The 21,723-nt window shown below is 39.4% G+C and overlaps 1 protein-coding gene across 1 annotated transcript; it reads right to left on the bottom strand.

Annotated features, from left to right (window-relative positions):
• Positions 1-13,887: 13,887 nt before the first annotated feature.
• Positions 13,888-14,769, bottom strand: LOC128046203 (probable G-protein coupled receptor 141). The gene has a single exon (XM_052638331.1). It carries the CDS (start codon positions 14,767-14,769, stop codon positions 13,888-13,890), a length of 882 nt encoding a protein of 293 aa, XP_052494291.1.
• Positions 14,770-21,723: the final 6,954 nt, after the last annotated feature.

Below are 21,723 nucleotides of genomic sequence, written 5' to 3'. Positions count from 1 at the left end.
TTATCCACTGTCACTCGAAAGAGGGAAGAAAAATAGAAAACATGTGAAAGGAAATTTAAATAATATTGTTTATTCATTCAAGCAGCATCTTAAGTACTGCAGAAATTTTCCCTCAGCAATACTGGATTGTGTACTTTCCCCTCCTCTGGAGAGAGAGGAGTCGTGGTCTCTGAATAGCTCTTCAGGCTGGGCTATGTGCTAAATGCTTGTAGCAGCCATACTATCTTACCCTCCCAATAATTCTGAAGCAAAGTAAGTCATAAAAGAAGCAGACTCACAGATATAGAGATCAAACTACTAGTTACCAGAGGGGAGAGAGAGATGGAGGGACAACATATGGATAATGAGTAAGAGATACCAACTATTGGGTGTAAGGTAGGTTCAAGGACTTATTGTACAACACAGGAAATACAGCCAATATTTTGTAATCACTGTAAATAGTAACCTTTAAAAATTGTATAAAAATTTGAACATTTTTCTAAAGGTGCTCTATAAGGTGGGCAATCAGTTGTATGTTTTGCAAAACTATGGCCAGCTCAATAATGAACTCTCTGTCCTTCATTCTATATTTCCTGGCACTGAATTCCCGTAAAGCAGTAGCTTCTAAGAAAAAGAAGTCAGAACTGTTAGGAGATACAAGTTCTTACACAGAGTTTTGTTTGTTTTTCCTGGAGGATTATAGAGTGCCTGTCTGTGTGCCACATGGTAATTGTCCATGAACATGAACATGAATCTTCCTTGGGTTCCTTTCTAAGCAGATTTAATTTTTAGAGCAAGGCCACCAGTGTGTTCTGGGGCACAGCATAAACTTTGTGCAGATGTTAAATCAGTGACGCCTAAACATCCTGCTCCCTGGTGTCAAGGTTGTTTACACATGGGTCCAACTGCGTGTGTCACTGGACACTAGTGTGAACAAAGGAGTGACCACAAACAAGACTGCATCCGGCAAAGGGAATTCTCTCGCGAGCGTTGCGCAAAACAGACCCTTGTCCAGCTGCTAGATTCTGACGTTTCAAGAACAGGAGCTCAAAATCCCCTAGGGCATCAATCCCTTACCGAGGCCTGCGTTTTCGTGGGGTAAGTTCAGCCAAGCTCAAGTCCCTGGGGTGCGCAGCAGGCCTGGGTGGTGGCCGGACTTCCGTGGAGCCGATGCTGATGCTGGTGCTGGTCCCGAGGATGAGGATGAATGCCAGGATGGTTCGGGCAGTGGAAGAACGCCAACGTCTCCCTCCATCTGTCCCCCTGCCCGCGAGCCCCGTCCCAGCCACCCACGGACCGGAATCCCAGCACGCAGGCTTGGGCGGCAGTTACAGAGCAGTTGGCTCCCAAGTTCTTCCACTTGCTGTTGCCTTCTTGCGTCTGGGTACTTTCAGCGTCTCCCTTCCTCCGCCAAAATGCGTTGCTCAGTGCAGATTCCATCATCTCGTGCACTTGACGCCGGCCACGGCTGCTCACCAAGGGCAGTGTGAACCCTATGCGCCTCTGGTTGGAAAGACGGGCTCCCCAAAGTCCAGACCAGCCAATCCTCCAGATTTCCTTGTGCCTACCTCCCTTTTTCATCTTTAAAAAGTCATTTAGAAAGCACTTTAGACTTACAAGAAAATTGCAAAATGAATACCCAGAGCTTCTATACCTTCTCCCCTTACCTTATCTTTCACAATCATAGTATGATTATTGAAGCCAGGAGGCTAAAGGTTGATACAATATTAGCTACACTACAGACCTCATCAGGTCCTTTCCATTTCCCAAGAATGTCCTTTTCCTGGCCTGGGATTCAGTCCTGAGCCCCACATTTCATTTACCTCTCCTTGCTCTTCTCTCATCTAGAACCATTCTTCTAGACTCTATCCTGTAAAGCCTTGGTGTGGGTGTGAGTATGTGTGTGTTATTTCATTATGTCATTTGCAGAATTTATATCAGGAAATTTTTAAAGTAACAAAAAAATAATACTCTCCTTTCATGCCATATGAATTTGATCATTTAAGTTACTTTAACTGCCTTTTCAGCTTGCTCTTTTTTCTCTTATTCTTAGGATTCAAATACACCAAATACATTGGGTCAGCTCACTATTTTTCATGATGATTTTTTGCTGTTGTTGTTTTTTTGATGTCTATGACTTTTTCTGTGAGTTAGTTTTTAACAAGGATTGCCTTTTAAAAACTATTATTTTATTCAAGTATAGTTGATTTACAATGTTGTGTTAATTTCTGCTGCACAGCTAAGTGACTTGGTTATACATATGCTTGTATTTTTTTCATGATGGTTTATCCCAGGATATTGAATATAGTTCACTGTACTATACAGTAGTACCTTCCTGTTTATCTATTCTGTATAAAATACCGTGCATCTTGCAGGGATTGCTTTTAGTCTGAGCATCTGTGACATGGTTTCCCTGGTGACTCAGATGGTAAAGAATCTCTTGTAATGCACGAGACCTGGGTTCGATCCCTGGGTTGTGAAGATTCTTTGGAGAAGGGAGTGACTACCCACTCCAGTATTCTTGCCTGGAGAATTCCATGACCCTGGAGGGCTACACAGTCCATGGGGTTACAGAGTCAGATACCACTGAGCGACTGACTCTTGCACTTTTTTTCACTTTCTGTGACAGGACTGCAGAAGCATGGCTACACAATGTCCCATACGCTTTTGCATGGCCCATCATTATTTACAGCACCAGACAGGTTGTATGTTAATTTCTCAAATTAGAATTCCTACTTCCCACAGCAGAAAACCCGAATCTATATCTATGATTAGCATAATTCTGGGACCTGAACTTCTCATCAGTGAGTTTTTAATCCACATAGAATTCCAATGGATGGCAAGCACCTCCTGCCACTAGTCCAACTGGAGGAGAAATGTTTATAGTCCCACTTCAGAAATGGGATAGCCCATCTTTATTTCTAGCAGTATACAAGTAGTTTCAGCCAACTGTGAATCATAGCCTCTCAGCCCCAGAGTGTGTGGACTGGCAGGGATGTAGAGGTCAGAATCCCAGCCCCATCTGTGAAAGTTGGTTCTCCATTCTAATACTCCTATGAATCCTTTCTGGTCCAGTAATGCTCACCCCATGATTTCAATTTCCTGCGGTGCTTCTCTCTCCTAAATATTTCTTTCTCTTAGTTTTCAGCTGCATTTAAAATTGTTGTACTAAAAATTCGAGTTATTTTATTCAGTATTTCCACATATTTAGACCTAAACTGGGCATCTTTGTGCAGCAGTCAACCACATTGACTGGGTCTTAGCCTGCTGATTTTTCATCACAAATTCCTCTGTGTTTATTGCTTCCCTTATCACTTTATGATTCTTCACTTGGCTTAAAAATCCATACAATATTGTAAAGTAATTAGCCTCCAATTAAAATGAATAAATTTATATTTTAAAAAAATCCAACATTCCTCAAGTTTTCTTTAGTGTCCTACAGTAGGTAATTCTTAGAGCTGGTGCTTCTGAGGCTTCCTTAGCTCCTGCCTCTCCAGGGGTCTAACTTCCTTTTCCCATTGCCCCATGATGTGTTCTTTCTCATCACCCCTCCTTAGTGGGAGACTTGTTCTATTTTGATACGGTGAGTGGCTGCTTGGCTTGGGAAGTATTCTGTACCCACTTTTATGGGGGATGGGGGCTGAATTCTCTTGTAATATCTATACTTAGAGTACAAGTCATGTGTGTAACTTCCAGTTTATTCCCTACATGGGTCACTCCATTCCTCTGAGGTGGCATCTTTCTCACTAGCTTTTCAGTTGTCTGATTTTCTGGAGAAGGACAACTCTGACTGCCGACATTCCCTACACGGGTCCATCCTGATTCAGATGGTGCAACCTGGGAACACGCCTTCCGCCATGAATTGTTCCATTCACAGTGTGCTTGGGTTCGGGGTTTGTTTGTTTGTTTGTTTTTGTTTTGTGTGTGTGTAGGGGGCGGAGCGGGGTTGGCGGCACCATGGCAGCGTGCAGAATTTCTCAGACCAGGGATCAGACCCATCCCTGCTTCAGGGAAGCACAGAGTCTTAACCACCGGACCACTAGGGAACTTCCTGTAGTTTGTTTTTATAACATATGTCACTATTTCTTGATTTTAGGCCAGCAGTCAACCTAATTTCTGGAGTCCATTTCACAAGCTTTAGTGTTTTTATCCCAGTTCTTCTCATAAGTTACCCCCAGGAAGCCATCTGGTAAACCTCTGGGGAACCCAAGTTTTCCTTTGGACTCACGTTGACAACAACATAGGTACCAGAACTTTCCTCTTTAGGAACCTCTTCCTCTGTTGACAGCTGTTGAGATGGATCCGAGTCAATTTACTGACAATCTGACCCTGGTGAAGCAGCAGTGATTGAAAATATATAATACTCCTTCTAAAACACCAGACGGTGAAGTGCAGGGACAATACATACTCTTGATATATATCCTTGATAGGGTAAGGTCATATCAGAAATTCTCTTGCAGGTAATTCTGCTCATCCACTTGGTCCACTGTGGGAATAAGGAGCTTGTCTACAAAGGTCGATTGCATCTCTTAACCCTATAGTTGCTTCCTGTACTCCAACCCATATGCAGAATCTCAGGATCTTTTTTTTTTTTTTTAATGAAATTTGTGTTGTTAACCTGAAAAGATGTTAATGTGCAGCACCCACAGGAAGCATTTAGCAAGTGCCACAAATGTTCATGCACATGTTTCAATATCTTCACATATGCTTTTACTATTTAAGGGAAAACATCACTACTACAAAAAAAGTTTCAATCTATTCTCAAACGATCACATTTACCAGAGTTCAAGACATGCAGGGCAATAGGTGAAATTGAGTTTTTAAATATCATTCCTACTAATTGCACAAAGCTTGAATGTTGAGGTTTGGAAACATAAACTTGAAAAGCTTTTGATTTGGGTCTTTCTAGTAGAGACTGCAAGGACAAAGTGCACTCTGAAACTGTTATTTAAAAGAAAATATATTTATATTTGATTAAAGGAGAGTGTAAGTTAGAAATGCCAAAAAGTCTCTGAGAGGTTTTACTCCTGAAGGATCTAGTACTTTGTTTTTCTTCTAGAGTGTATTTGACATTATCTTTCAAGTTTCATTCAATTTTCGTTTCAATTCAATTGAAAGACAAAATCTTTGAAGTTTCATTCGAAACGCTTTTTCCTACACTGACCTGCCACTTTGTTTGTTTGATTTGGTCCTCACACAGCACTATCTGTAGCATTCCATTCTTTTCTTGGCTCATAGGTTTATTAGTATCTTACTGATTCACTTCTAGTTTCTCTGTATCTCTGAATATATATGAAGGCCCATAGGAGAGGAACTGGGTTGTAAAACTGCCAAATTGTTTTCACTTTGCTCTCTTCTTGTGGTTATCTCTGGCACCTGGCAACATCACTTACACAAAAACACTCAAAAATTAGTTGGCAAATTAGTGCATTTGGAAATAGCAGACTTTCTTGACACATTTGCAAACTGCTTGGTGAGGATTCCTATTTTTGAATTTTAAGCAAAATTCCTATTTTTAAATTTAAGCACTCTGGTCCAGGTCATTAGATGATAAAATAAATACTGTAGGGATTTACTTTAAGTTCATCACTTGAGCTAGAAATAGAAACAAACTAGTCTATCTAGGAGAAATTTATGTACATTTTTGTTAATTTTCCCTGTCTTCTTCAGATCAAACATTTTAGATTCTGAATGCCAATTTAAATGTCATTCAAGTAATAATACTCTCTTTTCACACTAAATAAAAAATTAAGGTTCTGAGAATAATTAAAACATGTAGTATGATAAACCCTAAAGATAAAGAAATAAATATCGTTTAGTTTCTTCTCTGCTCTCACTATCTGACACCGAGGCTTATCATGCTAGAGGAAAGGTGTTGTGAGAGAGATCTATGTAAGATAACAGGGGGGTTGCTTAAATAGGAGTTCATAACTCAGTCTGGAAATAGGGAAGGGTCACCACGAGATCTGGTCCATGCCTTTGGAAAAGACAAGTAAGAATACAGTAAGTCCCCTACAAGTTCTGTTCCAAGACCATGTTCTTAAGTCTAATTTGTTCAGAAATCCAACAAAATTAGCCAACTAATACCATCAGCTATATAGTACTGTACTGTAATGAGTTTACAACGCTTTCACACAAATAATACACCAGAAACAAACACAAAAAATTAAAACAATTTTTTTCATCTTATATTCAGTACCTTGAAAAGTACAGTTGTGCAGGACAGCAGTTGGCATAAAGGGGCTGGCACCAAGTGAGCAGGCAAGAAGAGTTACTGACTGGAGCAGGGAGAGGAGGTGGAAGAAGTAGAACCGAAGGATCATCAGCAATAGGAGATGGAGGGTAAGTTGCAACATGTGAACACACGTTCGCATCTTTGAAAGTTCTCAACAGGAAGGTTCATATGTAGGGGACTTACCATAGTTAATTACTCCCTCCACTCACCGTGAAGGACTGGAGGCAAGAGCAGAAGGTATGGCAAAGCTAGGCATGGACCACAGAGTGAGGCCATTGGGATGAAGGGGGTACGAGGAAGGAAGGTGACTACAAGGTGGAGAAAACAGGATGTGCCAAGTCATAGAGGATGAAAGAGTCAGACACGGAGAGTTCAGAAAAGCCATCTGTGGCTGGAGCACAGAGGTCCCATTCGAACAAGATTAAGTGTGGGTTTCATGTGTAAACAGCGTCAATGTTCTCAAGGCTTAAAGTGGGAGGATTTAAAATTGACAGTTGACATAAAAAGATTTCAATTCTAGGAAAACCACCGTGACATCAGCCTGGTAATAGAAGCAAATATGATTGGTGGGGGGCGATGAAACAGGAGGTAATAGATAGAAGACTATTTTAGCCACCCAGGAGAGCTGGGCTAAAGACCTCAATGAAGGCAGAGACTAGAGGTACAGGGTAAAAGAGACAGGTTTGTGGAATACTTGGGGGCTGTTATCAGTGAGACTTGGAGACCGACTCTTTGTCAAGGTGAGCAAGTGGGAGAAAATATAGAAATAAGTTTCAGGTTTGAGTGAGTGAATGATGTTTTTCACATGAATGAGAGGTACAAAAGGAGGATCAGACCTGGAGGGAAAAATGTGAGTTCAGGTTTTAGGATGACAAGGTGGAAAGAGAAGACTCATTACCACTATTGACAGTCAAATCCCCAGAAAACAAGTAATTCTGCAAAAGCCCTTGTGCATGATCGCGTTAGGTTTGAGTAATCACACCTTCTGACTCAACCTTGCTCTGTGTGACTGGTAGTTTGTGACTAAATAAGGTTATTACGCTAAGGCTTTTTCTAGAGCCTTTCCTGGTGGTTTAGTGGTTGAGACTTTGCCTTCCAATGCAGAGGGCACAGGGTTTGATCCCTGGTTGGAAAGTGAAGATCCCATATGCCTCAGGGCCAAAAAACAAAAACATAAAACAGAAACAAATATTGTAACAAATTCAATAAAGACTTTTTAAAATGGTCCACATAAAAAAAAACTTAAAAAAAAAAGCCTTTTTCTAGCTAATTTGTGCTCTTTCTTCCACCCAACACACACGTTTTCTGTGAAATCCCCCTGAAGCAATATTAGATATGGTAGTTTTTGTGATCTTAGGCAAGTTTCTTAACCTCTCTGTAGTCTTTCTCGTTGTTTAGTTGCTAAGCCACATCCAACTCTCTGCAACCCAGTGGACTGTTGCCCACAAGGCTCCTCTGTCCATAGGATGTACCAGGCAAGAATACTGGAGTGGGTTGCCATTTCCTTCTCCAGAGGACCTTCCTGACCCAGGGATTAAAACCGAGCCTCCTTTGGCAGGTGGATACTTTACTGCTGAGCCACCCAGGGAAGCCACTCTGTAGTCTTTACTGGAGCTAATAACAGAGCCTATTCAATGACTGCTGTGTGGAGTCAATGGTTTAAAAGATATAAAATGCTTAAAACCATCTCCAGCTAATGGCAAGTATTCAATTATTGTTTTCTCTTGTGCGAAGATATAACTCTAAAATATTTTGATTAGCACACCTGTGTGGAAGTCCTGTCTACCTAAAACTTGCAAAACTAACTTTTCACAAAAATTCCTATCTAGTTAAGAACTGAATGGAGATGGTAGAGAAAGAATGCAGGGGAAACGGGAGTGGGCATGGAGAAGGGAGAATTACATGACTGAAATGTTTTCAGATGATCAATGCTGATATCCTTTTACACACAAATGATTCAGTGATTAATCAATAAAAGAAAGAAGTAAAAATTTGATTACAACCTCTGTAAGTAGGTCATCTTCACGCATGTGTGCTAAGTCACTTCAGTCGTGTCCAACTCTGTGTGACCCTATGGACTGTAGCCCGCCAGGCTTATCTGTCCATGAGATTCTCCAGGCAAGAATACTGGAGTGGGATCTTCCTGACCCAGGGATTGAACCCACATCTCAGGCAGACGAGTTCTTTACCACTGGTGCTGCTGCTGCTGCTACTAAGTCTCTTCAGTCGTGTCCAACTCTGTGCGACCCCATAGATGGCAGCCCACCAGGCTCCCCAGTCCCTGGGATTCTCCAGGCAAGAACACTGGAGTGGGTTGCCATTTCCTTCTCCAATGCATCTTTACCACTAGCACCATGATATTGTCTGAGACAGATTGCTGAGCCCATAGATAAGAAAAAAGATCATGAATAGTTGTGACATGTTGTTATATATTAAATTCCTGTGGTTCTGGCCAAGATGGAGTGATGGAAACCAGCTTAAACATACTACAATAACAACAATAACAAACTGACAAGATACATGTAACAATGGTTTTCAAGACATTGGATGAACATCAGGTAAAGAAGGGTAGTGATCAGTGAGAAACAGGAAATAAAGGAGATGAACCCTCTGATTGCTTTAAATCACTGCCTTGTAAGTTTCTAGTGTGCCACATAGGGAGGAGAACCCAGGTGGAACCAGACACAGTCCCTGGGTTAAGGAGGCTGAGCTGAGAATGCAGGCAATGAAAATTTTTAGGGAGAGGTAACAGAAAAGAGAGAGCAAAGCTGAGAGAGAACTCCAGACACTTATATAACCACCTTCTCCTTGAATGTTCAGCTGAGTACTGATCTGTCTAGGGAAGGAAGAATGAATATTAGAGGACCAGTGGGAATTGTGCCCATTGTTCGCATAGAGTTGAGAATAGTACATGTTCCCACCAGGCATATTGAAGAATTTAATAATTTATGGGACACTAGGTATAGAACTCAGCAAGTTCTTGCTTGAATAATGAGGAATAAATAATCCTAGATGTCATATTGCTCTGGATCTGCCTCAGATCTTAAAACCAACACCTTAATGAGGAACAAACTGCCTCCCAGAAGAAAGTTCAAGAATACTTACAAAAATACAAAAACATCTAACATCCAACCAAGTGAAATTACAATGAATTCTAGTAGAGGGTAGGAAATAATAAGATTTACAGTGGATATAAATAAAAAACAGGGAAAATCAACATAACCGAAAGTTGATTCTTCAAAATGATAATAAAAATTAATGTTTAGCTAGACCAACAAAGAAAATAGGGGAGAAACACAAATATACAAAATCAGATATAAGAGTGAGAAAATTACTACCAAGCTTGAAGAAATAACTAAGGATTTTAAGAGAATACCATGAACAACAGTTCACTAACAAAATTGGATAACTTAAGTTAAATGTGTAAATTCCTACCAACATAATCTTACATAAAATGATTCAAGGTGAAAGGGAAAATCTCAACAGATCTATAAGTAGAGAAATGAAATCACTAATCAAAGACCCTGCAAAGAAAAAGAAGCCAGGATCAGATGACTTCAAAACTGAGTTCCAGCAAACATATAGAGAAGATTTAATGCCAATCTTTCTCCAACTCTTCCAGAAAATAGAAGAGGTATACTTCCAAACTCATTTAATGAGGCTAGAAATACCCTGAAACTAAAGCTCTAAGTAAGAAGATAGTGGAGGAAAAGAACTGTCAGCCTAGAATCCCATGCCCAACAAAAGTATATTTTAAAAGAGAGATGAAATAGAAACTTCTAAAAAAAATGCCAATATATATGTTAGAACTCCCTTTCTGTGGTCCACAACCAATCGTTTTCCTGTTAATTCTTTTTAATTTTTGAAAAAATTTTCATGTAATTGTTTGCTTTTACTGATCCTGACTGCCAGATTCTTTACCATGTTCTAAACAAATTCTCTTTTATGAAGTTTTCAGTATGAGCTTCATCTCTGAAATTTTTATGATGCTTATTCTTTGAAATGTGTCAGCCTATATTTTATCATCTTCTGGACATTTTTTTCAAAATCACATCTTACCATCAAATTTGAGCTTTGCTTTTTTGCTTCTGTTTTAGGAGCAATGACTTCAATAAAGAATATTTTTGAAAGTAGGGGTCTGCCAACATTTTTCTCCATGATTCTCTACCCAGAAAAGCTTACTTGTATTAATCACCTCAACAATCTCCCTTGCCTTCTGGTGAATTCAGCAAATAGAGAACATCACCAAAACACTGGAGGGGTGGAGAAGAATAAAGTGATGGTATGTATTTCACTGGTTTATTTTCTACAGCTTTGCCATGGGATGATTGATTTATTGGCCTAAGGTCATAGCTTCTTTCAAAGCAGCTCACTCCACAGTTGGGCTTCCCTTGTGGGAAAGATTGAGGGCAGGAGGAGAAGGGGATGACAGAGGATGAGATGGTTGGATGGCATCACCGACTCGGACTTGGGTTTGGGTGGACTCCAGGAGTTGGTGAGGACAGGGAGGCCTGGCGTGCTGCGGTTCATGGAGTTGCAGAGTGAGCGACTGAACTGATCTGTGGCTCAGCTGGTAAAGAATCCTCCTGCAACGCACGAGACCTGGGTTGGATCCCTGGATTGGGAAGATCCCCTGGAGAAGGAAAAGGCTACCCACTCCAGTATTCTGGCCTGGAGAATTCCATGGACTGTATAGGCCATGGGGTCGCAAAGAGCCAGACACAACTGAGCAACCTTCACTTTTACTCCGCAATACTCCTGTTTCCACCTTTTGGTCACCAGTACCCCTGTTTGTCATTTTGGGCATAAGGATAGTGACAGCACTACTATTACTAGCCTTGGAGTGCCATTGTTTTGGATTTCCCTGTGTTGTATACACTTCTTTATAACTAGTCTCTCATCATTGTGTTATCCTTGAATTAGCCTAATTTGTGTGGGACTTCATTTCCTGGTGGGAACTTGACGACAGGAAATGAATACTTGATCAGCTCACAGTACTTTGTCCAACTGTTATCCCCTTTGTAAGCCTGAAGCTCTAAGTGTTCTGGATTTAGTATAAACAAAGTGGGTAGAGAGTTTATCTTTGTTTTAGCTCCTTACAAATGAAGGAGTTAATAGTAACCTTTTATGCATAGAGTTTTATTGAAGATGTATTTGCTCTAAAGTGGCAAAGTAACTGCTTGAGAGAAAAAGAAAATTACTGGTAAATCAGCTAATCTGAAGATGTATCCTTGATCTGGTTAATATCTGAGATCTAGAGTACTCTTGATCTTAGTAGTTTTCACTTTGAAATATCAATATTTATCATCATCCAGATTGAGAGATACCAGCACAAACCTCCATCTGACCAGATTTATGAGGTCATTGGTTTATTACCTGTTGGGTAAGCAGCTTCCACCTTGGGCTCATAGGACAGATGATCACTACTTGAGGAACAAATTTGCAATTCCCAGATCTCACAGTATCCAACCTATAGGGTCTGATTTCACACTTTTCTAACTTCAAGACCAGTTTAATTTTCAAGGCAGGCTTAAATATACGCAGTCAAATAAGACCCATTCCTTTGGTCTGAAGTGTGGAGCATATAAGGGATAATTACACACATACATACTTATAAGCAGAGAAGGCAATGGCACCCCACTCTAGCACTCTGGCCTGGAAAACCCAATGGACGGAGGAGCCTGATAGGCTGCAGTCCTGGGGTCACTAAGAGTCGGACATGACTGAGCGACTTCACTTTCACTTTTCGCTTTCATGCATTGAAGAAGGAAATGGCAACCCACTCCAGTGTTCTTGCCTGGAGAACCCCAGGGACGGGGGAGCCTGGTGGGCTGCCGTCTATGGGGTCACAAGAGTCAGACACGACTGAAGTGACTTAGCAGCAGCAGCAGCAGCATACTTATAAGGCAATTTGACAAGGGCAAAAATAGATGGTCTGTACAAATACATTTGTTAGGTATCTGATGGTAATAACATATGCTTTTCTATATTATCTTGACAGTTACATTTCATTAAGATAATTTCACTAAAGAAAAAATGTTCTTATCCCTAAGAGAAAAACATTTTTACAGGGAATATTGTCATTACTTGAATAGTCTTCAGGAACAGTGAATTTCAGATTATTTTGATCTTACATCTTTATCAGTAAAAAAAAAATTGTATATATCCTCATTAAGTAATATTTATACATAGTTTATACCCATACATTGCTGATAAGTTCCTTTATGAATATCAGTACAATAAACTATATTTTAATATAAAATAAATAGAAATAAATTTCTACTACTACTCTTTTTACATTCCACTAAATTATTATTGTACCCACTCCCACTCTGAAGACTACTGTTCAAAAGTAAATGCATTTTAAAAAAAAAAAGATTGTTCCCATATAACAGGTTTATGATATTGACCTTACAGTATGGTAAACTTTAGGTACTGTACAATTTCTGTCTGGAACAGGGGGTACAATTTTCCCTGCTTTTTCAGTAATCTACTTGACTTTCTGTCTGATAGACCCAGTAGAAAATCACAAGGAAATGAAAACTCAGAAGCCAATTTCAAGATGCATGTACATTTATAATTCTTGGTGAACTTTTTTCATTTCTCTCCAAAATCCAGAATGAGTGGGAAGGATTTTTGATAAGAGGGTAATGGAGCCAAGTCAGAACTTCCTGCCAGATTTTTCAGTGCCCTGGCATGAAGTTGTCTTGGCCAAGACTAAAGCCTCTGGCCAATTTACTAGAGAGGGAAGAAGTGGTAAGCCCTTTCTATGGAGTAAAATTATAAGCAAAGCAAAGCGTAAGGACCTATCGATGTCTGTGTTTGATAAGTAGAATCTGAGTTGGTTGTCTTGGTTGTTTTATTGAGTTTAACTGACACTGACTGATCTTGTATAACACTACCTGGTTATATATGGTGTCTTAAAGAAGCTTTGGAATAGTCCCACAGTCTCAGAGGCATGGCTCTAATACAGTCCGCCAGCATGCCTAGACTAAGTCCAGTTGTTTTCCACCTTTTCCTATTTCTTTTCCTGCTTTATAGCTGCATGTCTGGAAAGGGAGATCTGGGGAGTAATCTCAGCTTCCTGACTCTGTTATATCTTAATCAGAATCAAACCACAACAATGCCCCATCAATTCCGAAAGAATTTCCTCTGGGTCTCTTGACTTTCTGAGCTAATTCTTTCCTCCAAATATGGTAAAATATCAGTAATTTTCAAGATAGAGCCATCGCCAAGTTGACCATAAGTTGAATAAGTTAAGGCTTCTGTAGAGTCTTTATCTCTGGGTTCTCTGGACCTTGAAGAACATTCTAGGATCAAAGCTCAGTGAGACTAAATGCAAAGAGACTACATTGAAAAAGCCAATCACTGTGTATAGTGGAAGTAAATATTACAAGAAAAAAAGAGATAGGGGTTGAGTCTGGATGGTTGGGATCAACTTGTGTAGAGTTAAGGCAATTGAACATATTCAATTAGTGAAGAACTAGTAACAGTTTGCTGAGAAGACAGAAAAAAAAAATCAATCCTCATTACCTTTTTGTGAAAAAATCATTTTGGTGATGATTAAGAACAAGAATTTTAAAAATTTCAAAATTGTGGAAGCAGCTACTCAGTGGAAACTATTTTATCATAACAGTGAGAAACTGATCACAAAGCAAGCAACACAGGCGTATTTAATGGATAACACCACCTACGAAACACAGCATATCCAGGCAACAGGCTGTAGTTAAAGCAACAAAAATTTCATTATAAAGAACTAACTCAGAATTTTCTGTCTCTGAGTAATGTTGAATGAAGTGTATCCGGAAGGCATGATGGGGTATAAAACAAACCACTATTATGAGGAGGAAGAAGAAGCTCTTGATTTGAGCTCTGTACTCTTGATGGGTCCACATGTCTGGCCAAAGAACTTTTACCAGTTGAACAATGACCCACATCTGTATCAGAAAGAGGGTCACAACTGTTGTCATCATAATGACAATCATAGAATAGTTCAAGATAATAAACTCCTCACGTTTGAGGTCTTTGTAGAACTCAAAACATTGTTGTTCTGAGTAACTTGGATTGGTGCCATATTGTAAAAAAAATATTGGCAAAAAAATGACACTGCCCACCATCCAAATAATAATGCTTAAAACCACCACATGGTACTTTTGGAACTGAGTTTGGAGTTTCTTAAAATACATGAGCAATCGACTTATGATGATGGCCACATAGAAAACAAAGGTGAAATACATATGACCATATATTAAGCTGCTAACCAATCGGCAGGTGAAGGATCCAAACTCCCAGACAACTAAGACATAATAGCTGAGGCGGAAGGGAAGGCTGAACAGGAGGATGGAGTGAAGCACAATGATGTTGAGAACAATCGTGGCGACGATTGATTGGCTGTTCCTTTTGAGCATCATATAAGACATCGCAATGGCCCCTGCAGTGCCTCCCAGGAAAACCACACTGTACAGTGATAGGAGAATTATCCTGCAGCGCCTGTCACAGCGACTCAGCTCTGTGTTTGAAGCATTTGACAGGGTGGTCACGTTGGTCAGCTCCATGTTTCACCACAAAATGCTTAGGAGGCCATATATCCTTAAATAAAAAGTTTTATAAAATTAGAGTGGATATATTAAAATGGCACAGCAACTGCCCATGAACTGAGTACCCAATAAATATTGTCAGAGACTCATCTTCATTACTCAAAAATACTGAGAAGACAGAGAGTGAAACAAAATGACAAAAATAAGATTGAATATAAAACTTGTCATTGGGCAGTCAGGCATTCTGTTCACAGATGTGTCTAAATTCACGTACCAGCACAGGGCTGAGCATAAGACATATTATTCTCTGGCATAAAATTTAAGGAAGGGCTAGAGACTCAGTCATCAAAATAAGTAACAGTCTAATGCAATATTTTTTAGAATCAAAACTAATGCAAAAAAATCATGATGAACAAAATAAAGTTTAAATGATGGTAAGGTCCATATGTACCCAGCAAACATCCATATCAGATCTATAATATAAAGGCCATCCTTCCTATTGTTGGGAAATCCAGTTTGAGATACTGTAGCGATCATGTAAGTCACATGAAATTGTTGTAAGAAGATCTATCAAACACTTGAAAATATTTTCTGTGAACAGCTTTGAGGAAGAAGTGGCCCATAAGATACATATTACCATCACTCTTTTCTTCTTCCAAACTCTGAAACTTTCCTGGATTGGTGTGCTACATTTGGTAAAAAGTTGGGGTTTGAGGGTAAGTTCTGTTTAGCATTCATCTAAGTTTTTCAGGTACTGGATGCATAAGGGGCAGTGATCGTATAGCAGAAAGACAAGAATGCTTGGCAATGTGCTTTGCCGTACTTAACTGCCACTCGATCATTTGTTCACTGTTAGAGCATGCACAAGTCATCTGGCCTCACAGAACTCTAGCTATGAAATACAGAAGATCATACTGCCTACAATAGCTCAGTTGGTAAAGAATCCGCCTGCAGTGCAGGAGACCCCAGTTCGATTCCTGGGTTGGGGAGATCCGCTGGAGAAGGAATAGGCTACCCACTCCAGTATTCTTGGGCTTCCCTTGTGGCTCAGCTGGTAAAGAAATCGCCTGCAATGCAGGACACCTGGGTTCTATCTGTAGGTTGGAAAGATCCCTTGGAGAAGGGAAAGGCTACAGAGAATTCCATGGACTGTATAGTTCATGGGGTTGCAAAGAGTCAGACAAGACTAAGTGACTTTCACTTCACATACTGCCTACATCACTCTAAAATTAAATGAGTCAGTGTGTTTGAGACAACTTTATATTAAAAAAAAAAAAAAGAGCTACACAAAGTAATGATCCTTAAGGTGAAACAGCAAAGACAAAAAAGACATTATTTACTTTTTTTCTCCTTACTCTACATAGGGGCAGATACACAGTTATGTTACATAAAATTGTTGTTGCGTTATTAAGTATATAATAAATATTTGACAATTAAAAAAACCTTTTTCAGATTTTTGATTAGATCATATGAGACCCAGGCTTCAACAAGTCAAACTTTCCCATCTGGAATGATCTGTGTCCATTTTCCTCATGTATCTGCTCTCCATGTGGCCAGAAGAAGTTTGAGCATATGTTTCTGAGGGAGAAGTTATTCCACAGTGAATACCTTAATATCCTAGGATTTTTCTTCTGCTACCATGGAATCTCCTTAGAACAATTAAATCTTTGTTTATGAAAAAATTTTCATTGGCCCTGTCAGGTTGACTACGCTCAAATAAGATTTTATTGTAACTTAGAAATATAATTATATTTTGCATAACAATCTAAATTTTATATGCTGAAATATGCATTCTAGATGAGTACATATACATAAAGTACATAATGCTTATATACTTTTTGTGTGAAACAAAATAGTTTTATGTGACTTAAGAAATACAAATACAAAACTACTAAAATTTTAAAGTGTCGGTAGTCCTGCAGTCTAAGGAGACAAGATGTAAGTTTGAAATAACTTTAAAACAAGGAAAACTTAAATAATCTATCAAGTCCAACCAATTTAAGTGGTTTTTATACGCTTAACACGGAAGTTGCCTCTTCAATCGCAAATATGGGAATGAGATCTAGTTTGTAAGATAGTTATGAGAAGTGAAAAAGATTCCATGTCTAAAGAGCCAACAAATTCCCTGACATGGACTTGGTCTTAAAAGTCTCAATGCTACTTTTGCTTCTACAGTGTATACAAAGATATATCATAAACATAAAATGCCACCCTTTTGAAGTTATCTCTCAGAATCACCCTATAAATATTCAAGTGCATTGGGATAAATTTTTAGCAAAGAGAGGAGTTGGATCATCCCTTCCTTTATCTCAGGACCTTACCCTTAGGACCGCCAGGAAATTTCTAAGTATTTCTTTGCTTGTAAAAACCAAGCACTGAGATTTCTAGCTCTGTTTCACATGCAGAAACCATTAAATAACCACCCAAACTACTTACTTGTTCTTTTCCTCTTATGATTTTCTGCTGGTGGAAGACTCAGGACAACCTGGTCATTTGCTGGTGATCTACATCAGAGCAGGTAATAAGAATCGTTTTCTAGAATCAAGTCTTCACTAACAATAGTCAAGAGAAGTCAGGGGATGAGTAATGAACTGGTGAAGAGCTCAAGCTTTAGACTGAGAACTTCCGAAGTTACACAGTCAGATGGAGGGTCCAGATAAAGCATCTGGGCCACCAACAGATGTTTATCTCTAAAGCTAGTGGTGAGACAGACTCAAATCATTCTTCTTCACTTAGGACTTTCATTTTCACTATCCATTATGTCTTTGCAGTAATTTTTCTTATTAGCGTGAAAATTTTAGAGCTTTTTTTCAAGCCCAGTGCTGTTCCTTATTGCACTTATTATATCCAGCATGTTTCATATTCAGTACAAGAATGATGGAGAGGAGTCTTCCTATGAGACTTTCATATTCTCAGCAGTAAGCTCAAAATATTTATCTCTCTAGTGTTCAATTTCCAAAGACTCCCTTCCCTCAATAACTGCCATTTGGAGATATGACTCCTTTGGAGCTTGACCATCTGATGATGTAACTTCCACAAGAGGGCTCATTTTGTTTTTCTCAAAAGTCTTAAATATTCCTCCATCAGTCTTCTTACTTCCTGTTCTAATTACATAGTCATCTTTAGCTGTCCTAAGGTCTCAAAGCGTAATTTTAAGGAAATTGGGTTTAGTACCCCTAAAGATGAAAGAAACCAACATGCCTTCAATACTCACAGGCAAATGCAGCCCCAAATCATATTACTAACGTTCAGCTACAGGTATTTAAAAGGCCCCAAACTCTATAACCTTTAAAGCAAACCCATTATGACCTACATTTCAGCAACAACTGATAAAACTTTCCTTCACTTTGGAAAGAATGCATATCATCACCACCTACGCGGTCTGCTAGATGATCACCCAACAGCGCTTGCAACCACAGAGATATAAGCCAATAGACTCTAAACATAGTAGAGTCAGGCAGCTGATTATTTCAAGAAAAACAGTAAAAGATGGGATTTCCAGCTCTTACAGTCAAAAGCAGATCTGTACCAATTCAACCCAGAAAGATTTCTCGTGGAGCCAATTTTTCCATCCATTTTAAACATCTCTTCTTAAATCATATTATTTTGAAAATAGAAAATCTGGATTGTGAGCCTAGACTTTCACATTCTATCTGGCAGGTCTCATTTTTCAGATAAAATGTGTTTCTTGGAATCTTCAAGATAAAGTATGTTCCCATAGAAACTATGCTATATTTAGGATTTGCTTCTCTGACGAAGGACTAACTAGGAAATGTCAGTTGTGACCAACAGTGGAGCCTAAAAATAAGTCAGCTATAATTCAAAACAAAGGCCGGCACACAGATTAATTGTTCACACTGACAGCATAAGGAATTCGAAGTATTAAAAAGTGTATATATCGTAGTTAAAACACAGCTAGAAGAATGAATGTGTTTAGTATATTTTTCTCACTATACTCAGAATTCAGCTCTTTTCATTCAGGTGTGGCAAGATTTTTAAGAAAAATAACAAAACCTTAGTATGAGAGCTTAGAAATTCCCCAGTTCAGAACAATACAATCCTTCTCTTTTTTTAGGTTTATAATTCCATCATAAGAATGATTTATTGCAGTAGAGTTGTTTGCAGTTTTGTGTTAGATTCACGTGTAAAGCCCAGTGATTCAGTTGCACATATACATATATCTATTCTTTTTCAGATTCTTTTCCCAAATCAAAGAGGTTAATACAGAATACTGAGTAGAGTTCCTTGTGCTATACAGTAGGTCCTTGCTGATTATCTATTTTGTATATACCTGTAGTTGTGTGTATATGTTAATCCTAAACTCCTAATTTATCCCTCACCACCCACATTTCCCCTTTGGTAAACTTAAGATTGCTTTCTGCTTTTGTTTTTTAAATAAGTTCATTTGTGTCATCTTTTTTTAGATTCCACATATGCTGATATCATATGATGTTTATCTCTCTCTGTCTGACTTCCTTCACTTAGTATGATAGTCTCTAGGTCCATCCATGTTGCTGCGAATGGCATTACTTCACTCTTTTTTTTGTCTGGGTAAAGTTGATTTACAGTGTTGTGTTACTTTCAGGTGCATCTGTGAGTCTCTGCCCAGAGTGCTTTTCTCACTTTCACACGTCAGGCTGCCTCTGGTCATTCAGTTCTCAGTGCTAATGTTAACCACCTCTGAGAAGCCCTCTCTGACTGCCACAGTGTTAGGCAACTGCTCAGGGAACACACCACACTGCCCCAGCTGAAGTTTTTACATATGATTTTCCACAAGGTGTTTTAATTGCTTAATTGTTCGTTGTGGGTCTATTGCCTGCCTTCTGGTCTACTGAGATAAGCTGCCTGGAACATACCTAAGGATATGCTGTGTCCTTAACTTTTGGACTCTAAATCAAACAGGGCACACTGCCTGGCATTTCAAAGTCTCAGTCAGTGGCTTAAACATGTAAGCGAGGTTTGAGAATTATCAGCTGCTGATTGATTTACTGCTTTCCTGAGCTGGATTTCACTGACCCTAACTGTACCATCATTGTCACTTCCCAGTGCCCAGACCAGTGTGCAGCACATACTTGTTGAATGAGTTCAGTATTTGTTGAATAAATGCATAAATGTATATGATTTTCTAAAAGTGACTGTGAAATGATCCTTCTTTTGGAGATAATGACTTAATCATTTTAACTTCATTCTTACAGGTTTTCAAAGATGAGTGTAAGAGCTGCTGCTGCTGCTGCTAAGTCGCTTCAGTCATGTCTGACTCTGTGCGACCCCACAGATGGCAGCCCACCAGGCTCCACCGTCCCTGGGATTCTCCAGGCAAGAACACTGGAGTGGGTTGCCATTTCCTTCTCCAATGCATGAAAGTGAAAAGTGAAAGTGAAGTCCCTCCGTCGTGTCCAACTCTTAGCGACCCCATGGACTGCAGCCTACCAGTCTCCTCCATCCATGGGATTTTCCAACTGACCTAAAGGAGGCTCTAACAAATCCAAATACTTCATTTTACAGAAGGGACTGAGGCAGCCCAAGTAGAGGCCACACAGGCACCCTGCCTCTGAGACTTCCAGCCCACCCTCATTTATGACCTGCCCTGTCACCCAAAGTGACCATCTCCCAAGCCACTACATCTGGAAGCTTCACTATATTCCAAAGAGTCTTGTCTCTTTTTTAGGAAATTGAGTCTCTTTAACTCTTGGGATATCCCAGAGCATGGAGACATTCAACAGAAAATGAGAAAACATTTGTTCAATGTAAACTTTTTCTCCAATCTTTTTAGCTTCAGATCTTTAAACGCTTTGCGTGAGTCTTCTCATAAGCCTTGGGTACTGACCTGATTTCACAGTCAAGCTGGTTACCTGTTTGGAGAATGTGGTTTAATTTTTTTTCTCTTCTATATTCTACTCCTTTATGAAAGGAAGATAATACTTCCTCAGAACAAAGGAAAGGAAGTAGTGGTTTTACTAACACGATACCCCCTCAAGAGAAGGATCAGATGTAGCTCAGGTCAATAGATTAAACTCAGTTGCTTTCTGAAATAAAAGATTTATCTTAGTATTTTGACATCCAGTGGGACTTCAATCAAGACATGATTAATGAAGTATTTAATTAATGTATTGAGAAGGATTTTGTAAAAGTTCACAGAAGGAAACTTCTTCAGGTATATTAATAGCCACAGATGTACTGGGATATAAACAGGTGTCCATCACTATAGTGCTTCGAAATTAAACTTTCTAAGCAATGTTTCTCAAATGTTACTGTGCTTATGAATGACCTGGTGATCTTGTTAAGATGCAAATTCCACTTCAGTGGATCTGGGGTGGGGCCTGAGATTCTGCATTTCTAACTGGTACCTAGGTGAGGCACAACCTGCTGGTCCCACAGACCATGTACCATGCACCATCCTTTATGTTGTGAGACTCTACACTATCCTGTCCAATATGGTAGCCATTCTTCACATTGTGGCCATTTCAATTAAGTTAAAACAATTCACTTCCTCAGCCATAAGTTGAATGCTCAATTACAGAAAGTTCTGTTGAACAGACTTACTAAGGAAAACATAGTGCATTAAATAGTTCCTATTCCTTGCGATCTCACCTCCTTTCTTTTCTAATTGTAGGTTGCCAGTTTTTATGTGGAGAATAACAAGCGTTGGTTGGATAAGCAGGTGTGCTTGAAGCTGGGGGAGGTGGGGCAGAGGAGAACCAGGAAGAAGAGTTGTTGAGGAATCCAAAGAATAAAAGGATTTCAAGAAAGGTAAAGGTCAACAGGAACAAATATTGCCATGAGAACAAATAAGCTAAGGCTTGAAAATTGCCCATTAAGAGGTACCACTTCACACCAGTCAGAATGGCTGTGATCCAAAAGTCTGCAAGCAAGAAATGCAGGAGAGGGTGTGGAGAAAAGGGAACCCTCTTACACTGTTGGTGGGAATGCAAACTAGTACAGCCACTATGGAGAACAGTGTGGCAATTCCTT

Source organism: Budorcas taxicolor, chromosome 4, assembly GCF_023091745.1.
Source record: "Budorcas taxicolor isolate Tak-1 chromosome 4, Takin1.1, whole genome shotgun sequence".
NCBI classification, from domain to species: domain Eukaryota; kingdom Metazoa; phylum Chordata; class Mammalia; order Artiodactyla; family Bovidae; genus Budorcas; species Budorcas taxicolor.
This window is presented reverse-complemented; position numbering and strand designations above follow the sequence as displayed.

What these genes read in the sequence shown, in the direction of transcription:
- LOC128046203 (XM_052638331.1), bottom strand. Translation starts at nt 14,769, where the DNA reads ATGGAGCTGACCAACGTGACCACCCTGTCAAATGCTTCAAACACAGAG.